Source organism: Hoplias malabaricus, chromosome 5 (assembly GCF_029633855.1).
Source record: "Hoplias malabaricus isolate fHopMal1 chromosome 5, fHopMal1.hap1, whole genome shotgun sequence".
In the NCBI taxonomy this organism is placed as follows: domain Eukaryota; kingdom Metazoa; phylum Chordata; class Actinopteri; order Characiformes; family Erythrinidae; genus Hoplias; species Hoplias malabaricus.
Genome location: NC_089804.1, coordinates 60,157,999 through 60,164,394, shown reverse-complemented (window position 1 = coordinate 60,164,394; position 6,396 = coordinate 60,157,999). Strand labels below are relative to the sequence as shown.

General features: G+C 38.3%; 1 protein-coding gene across 1 annotated transcript in view; it reads right to left on the bottom strand.

Moving 5' to 3' along the window:
- The window catches only part of frmd4bb (FERM domain containing 4Bb), a 67,007-nt gene that overhangs the window by 23,465 nt on the left and 37,146 nt on the right, over positions 1 to 6,396 (bottom strand). Inside the window, exons 21-24 of the mRNA XM_066670264.1 lie at positions 5,563 to 6,353; positions 5,267 to 5,408; positions 4,359 to 4,459; positions 1,639 to 3,659 (exon numbers count right to left, since the gene is read on the bottom strand). Coding sequence (XP_066526361.1) covers positions 4,378 to 4,459; positions 5,267 to 5,408; positions 5,563 to 6,353 — 1,015 coding nt within the window. The 3' untranslated portion in view covers positions 1,639 to 3,659; positions 4,359 to 4,377. The remainder of the gene's footprint in view (positions 1 to 1,638; positions 3,660 to 4,358; positions 4,460 to 5,266; positions 5,409 to 5,562; positions 6,354 to 6,396) is intronic.

Genomic DNA, 6,396 nt, shown 5'->3' with positions numbered 1-6,396 from the left:
GCATGCCATGCTTATGTAACTGTAGGGAAGAGACCACGGATGCAACAGCAGAATATATAGTGCCTTGCGAAAGTATTTGGCCCCCTTGAACTTTTCAAACTTTTGCCACATTTCAGGATTCAAACATAAATATATGAAATTTTAATTTTTCTGTGAAGAATCAACAACAAGTGGGACACAATCGGGAATAAAATAAAATATGCAATATTATTAAGAGGGCCGAATAATATTGCATGCTCCACTTTTCAGTTTTTTATTTGATATTTTATTTTATTCACGATTGTGTCCCACTTGTTGTTGATTCTTCACAGAAAAATTAAAATTTCATATATTTATGTTTGAATCCTGAAATGTGGCAAAAGTTTGAAAAGTTCAAGGGGGCCAAATACTTTCGCAAGGCACTATATATTCTGCTGTTGCATCCGTGGTCTCTTCCCTACAGTTACATAAGCATGGCATGCTGTACTCTGGGTTGCTCTGTAGCGGATGGATGCTCTCATTTGATTGGTTGTCATGTAGGTTATGTTCAAAAACATAGACAGCTAGGGTTAGTTTCCAACCAATACCAAACCACCTCTAACGCCCCCAACTCCAACATCCTAACAACTTGAACGTTAATAATTATCAAAATTATGAAGAACTTGAATTACTGTGTATTTCCAGATTCTGTTTAAAAACAGCTGTGCAGTCTGCCTTCCAAGCATCACAGAAAAACAACTGTAACTCAAATGCTTTTGCCATATGATATGAAAATGCACAAGGTCCTTTCCCATGGGCTTCAGAAAATATCTTTCTTATCTATGCGAAGCATATACAGTGAAATTCTGTAAAAATCATACAGCTGATAGCCAAGGGGCCCCTCTGTTTAATGGCAGTGGAATGGTTTAGGCATTATGGGTAATTTTTGAGAAATCCATATTGGTAAGTATTCAGTATAAATCCATGAGAATATTATACAGTGAGCTACCTCTGTTTAATGACAGTAAAATGTAATCTGTATTTCTACATGTCCACCAGGATTACTATTCACAGCCAGTTAAGTGTTTATAGAAAAGTAAAAAAAAATACGTAAATGTATGAAATAATCAAAGCGTGTTTTGCCTCTTTAAAGTGATTTAAAACGAAATATATTCCTAATGGCTTGTTAATTTTAGTCCATTTTAGCATTGCGTGCATTTATTTATTAACAGAGACATCGCTGCTCAAACGCGGGTTTCAGACTCTCTATCTGTCCCAAAGCGGACGTGGTGTTCTCCGCAATGAAAAACCGTAATGACGCGCCTATACGTGCATTCGGATTTGAAGCGCGGATGGCTTGACCGTCAGTTTCCAAAGTGCGGATAGCTTGACTCCAGTGATTAAACGGCGCTGTCACTAATCCACAGACTCGTTTATTTTGAGTAACACCTCGCTCTGGTGCTCTTTAATAATCCGGAGATGTCCCCGTTGTGGTGTAACGTTAAACACAAAGTCGTTCAGATGTTATTCACTCGTCAGAAACACAGTAACGGTGAGGCGTGTCCGTGTATTTGTGTCGTTATAGGGACAGACAAGATGACTCTCTGTTAAATACATAGTAGAAAACTGTGTCACAGAAATATTCCACAAACACAAAGAAGAGACTATGATAAATATTACCTCACCAACGTTCATCACGTTTCTGCGGGAGGCTCCAGTTAAACACCGAGCTGCTCCGCGGTGGACGGTGGAGCGCTGAAGAGTGTGTCCCAGTTCAGCTCTCAACACTGACCCCTAGGTCCCAAAAAGAGAGTTGTCCGGGGAAAAGAGGACCTCTGGTCACCGCCGAACGGTTTGGAATGTGAAATATGGCTGAACTAACAACACACGGTGTAGTGGCGCCACCTTAAGTTCGGCTGAATTAACGGTTCCTATTGGCGCATGCGCGTTTCAACATTAGGATTCAGTCAGTCATTAAAGGCATATGTCTCTTCTAGGGTCCGGCAGCAGTTTAAACAGCGTTCACATTCATTTAGGTTTTTATTCAGTTTATGTAGCGATGGACATGAAGACTTCACAAATATTAAACGTATTGATGAAAACCACAGATTCCATATGATACAAACTGTCATCACATTCAAATCATGTACACAATAAGAAAATTATAACCAAAATGATAAACACATCTTGTTAATGTTGGCACTGTACATCACATGCTTCTACACAACACGGCAACAACACACAAAAATACTAGCCTTCTGTTACCATAGCAACACATTCCAATTTTTATCTTTTAATAAAAGTCCATGTGTTCCAGCATTTGAAGCATGGAAATGCTTCAAATTAAAATGAAGGTTTTTTTTTTTTTTACTTTCTAACGAACATAGACTCATTTTTTATTGTTACATTAAATCATCAAACTCGGCAAATTAAAAAAGGTTTATTATTATTTCACAGTTCGTTTTTCCCATTGTGTGCAAAATGTAACCCTTTGAAGTCAATGTTATGATATCAGTATAAAATCAAAATGAAAAATAAGTCTACTTTCTATTTTATAATTCACTTTGAAAAAATTCTTTAGATTTTTGCCAATTTTTTTGACTGAATCCTTTTATAGATTCAATGTAAATAAATTAGTTACAGAAATATGCAAATCTTTATTACATTTAAAAAGCACAACAAATCGCTATAACTCCGGACTTCGCAGGGTTAATGCATTGAGCACATCATACGTAGTGTTTTTGATTTAAAAGAGTCTACGTTAATTTTCTCAATATTCAACACCACTAAGAGGACTTTTATTTTGTATACAGAATTGTGCTAAAACATAAAAAATTGTGCTTAAAAAAAGAAGAAACGTCCTCAGTCAGAGAAAAAAGGATTGACCCTCGTCTCCGATGAGAAAAACAGTGCTTTTTAAAAACATCCAGAAATTTTCATTCTTAAGTTCAATGATGAAACAAATATTGATTGAGTTTATCCACAGATTAAGTTTTAAATGCATCTGTAATCGGCAGACGTTAATGCAACTATGGAAATACGTATAATTCAATATAATAAAAATAAAAACAGTGCTCTAGGATTAAAACATGGCATAGAAAAAAAGGCAATTTAACATATTTATGGCTAATTTCTTTTTTTAATTTCTCACAAAATCTCTAGACTTTACATGTGGACATTCATTCATTGATTTCTCACTGTTTTATCTTTGATTCTGTGACAAACTGAAGCTTCTGTTTCAGTGTCTTGACTAAATAACTGTTTCCAACTCCTTTAGAGGTGCAATCAGTCATTTTTGCCTCCAAAAAATTAGCATGTTTTACAAAACGGATTATAGATTATTTTTAAAGTGCAGCTCTCTTGAGATGAACCAAATTGCTTTGTTGTCCCTGAATGATCCAGTTGATGCTCTGTAGCCACAAGGTGTCAGTATAACGACTGTTTCATAACATGAAGCAAAATCACTGATTGCACCTTTAAAGTTTGTTGTATCTTACTGTCTTTTATCAGTCTGCTTTATTTACGTCGAGTGATAGAAACCCACTTAAATCCGTTCAGTTCCAAGGCACGGTAAACTCTCCCTTATATGCCTTAGCTTTAGCATTAGCTTTAGCCTTTAGCTGGGGAGCAGGTGCTTACGGTACATTTCCATTTGTTTTTGTGCCTCTATTAGTTTTGGTCACTCAGTATCCACACAGACTCTGCAAAATAAAATAACAAAAACACAAAAAGTGTAAAATAATCATAAATATATAGTTATTAAAATATTTATAAAAAAAAATAGTAATTAAAATTTGGGCAGAATAATAGAAACATAAGCACAAATGCAGCAGAAATCCTAATATATGAACGCAATATTATTTGAAGTAATCCTTAATTCTATTGGTTCAATAATAAAAAAAAGTTAATTTAAAGTGCAGTGGGTAATATTTCATTTTTGACTAAACCTAATAACTCCAAATATATATATAATACAGGAGAGGAAAATAAAAATATATATTTAATATAGGACCATTTCAGTCCAAATTACATTTTATAAAGATATAAAGTTTAGAGAAGGTCTTGCCCTGAAAACAACTGTGAATTTCTCTGATTTTGATGAAATGTCGTGTGATATAACAATATAAAACAACTATACTGGAAATAAACCTCATAGCTCCAAACCTGTGCAAAGTTTTTCAATCATTAACTTTGCCTTTCCTCTTTATTTATTTATTTATTTATTTATTTATTTATGTATTTAATGTGTAGTTGAATGTAGTTTATTGGCAAAAACAGACAAGATCAAACTTAAAAATGCCAAATATAAAAAGACAAGGACACGTATTTTGCTCAACAATAAAAATCTAGCAGTAGATGAGTGTTTGGGGGTTATTTTATACTGTGAGTGTATTCCGTACCTGTGTCTTTGTGCTTTGTTTACTGCTCTGAGTCAGAGTTGGCCGTGGCTCCGAACACTTCTCCAGAGTCTGAGTTCAGAGGAGTGCAGTCTGCTGGATATCTGCAGAAGACAGAGGAAAATAACCATTACTGCTCAGTGTACTCAACCCTGCATCGTTACTAAGACAACCAGTGTCTGTGTCATTACTATGACAACCATTATTATGACAGCCAGTGTCTGATTCATTACTATGACAACCAGTGTCTGTGTCATTACTATGACAACCATTATTAGGACAGCCAGTGTCTGATTCATTACTATGACAACAATTTTTTGTGACAGCCAGTGCCTGCGTTGTTACTATGACAACTAATATCTGAATCGTTACTATGACCAAGTGTACAAGGCGTTACTATAACACCCAGTGTCTGCATTGTTACTATGACAGCCTGTTTCTGCATCATTACTATAACAACCGGTGTCTATGCCATTACTATGGCAACCGGTGCCTGTCTCATTACTATGACAGTCAGTGTCTGCATTGTTACTATGACAACCATTGTCTGCATTGTTACCATTACAGCTGGTGCCCATGTTGTTGTGATTGCGTCAACCAATACCCAATTTGTCCCATTTGTGGTGGAGTGTATCACTACAAAATGGTTGTTGTGACAGCCAACATCTGCATAATTTCTGTGACAGTCAGTGTCATTAATTTGGCGAACAATATCTCTGTTGTTACTATGATGGCAGGTGACAGCATTGTTGCTATGGCAACAAAAATATGCATCATTTCAAACACAGCAGACTTCTGTGTTGTTGCTACAAAGCAAATATGGCTCCATGATCTTAGAAACAAATCCTTAACTTCTAACAAAGTGTGTGTATGTGTGTGTGTGTGTGTGTGTGTGTGTCTGTTTTTCTGACCTGCTGTGTGTGGGGCTGTAGTTAGCTCTGTAGTTAGGGCTGTAGTTGGCCCCGGAGCAAGTGGATTGCGATAGGTCTCCATCAAGTTCACTTTCATTCCCAAAGGGGGCAGTGTTCCAATTCCCACTCGCTGTGGAGGACACTACGGAAACAGCAGGCATTTAAAAGGGTTTTAAAAAAGTACGTTAAAGATAATTTAAGAATGAAAATGTAGCATGTGGTAAATGTTACTGATATATTTAACTCTTTGTTTTATGTAATGAGTGGAAAATGTACTAATGTGTGTTGGCGTTTACCTGAGGAGAGAGAGTCAGCTCGGCTCGTCCTGCTGAAGGGTGTGGGCAGTGTGTGGTATCCAATGGATAGGCTGTGTTGTGATGCTCGCTCGTGATTTGATGCAGATGCTAGGCTCCGCCCCCCATGTTCACGGTTGGCTGTGTTACGGTGGTACCACCCCCTCAGGTGTTCCACTACTAGTGCTTTCTGGACGCTCTTTGCAAGCAGCTCATTTCTGGCACCCAGCCGACTCCTTGGGGGTCTCACTGTGGCGTAGGGGTTCTGCGACAAACCCTCCATCCCTTCCATCCCATAATGCCCATTGTGGGGGTTGCCATGATAACCGTGTCCATTGTATGAAGGGTTGACGTTGTAGTGGCCCTCAAGTTCGCTCTCGTAAACATAGCCACCGCTAGCGTACGGTTCGTAGTCATGGGAAGTGTAATACCCTGGTGGCCCATAGGGGGCATGCTGATGGTAGCTATAAATGTTCGGCACAAGGTTTGGCATGCTGCCTGTGTTTCCGTAAATCTCCACCTTCCTGTTTTTCCGGTAGTCAAGCGTCCGTGTATCCGGAGTGCGGAATGATGGAGGAGGAGTGGAGGGACACGGACTGGAGAGACTAGCACATGATGAATAGTCGTCTAGAATCTCGCTGCTGTTGCTGCGCCTCGTTGCTGACAGCGACAGCGGGAAAACAGCTCGCTCCGAGCCAGAACCAGAAACCGAACCGGAACCTGGATAACGGAGTAGAGACTGGGACTCCAGGCTCCCGCTTCGGTGACGGAATCCATTTAGGGGACCATCACAACTGTAACAGAAAGATAAAATATTACTGTCATGCTACAGAATAT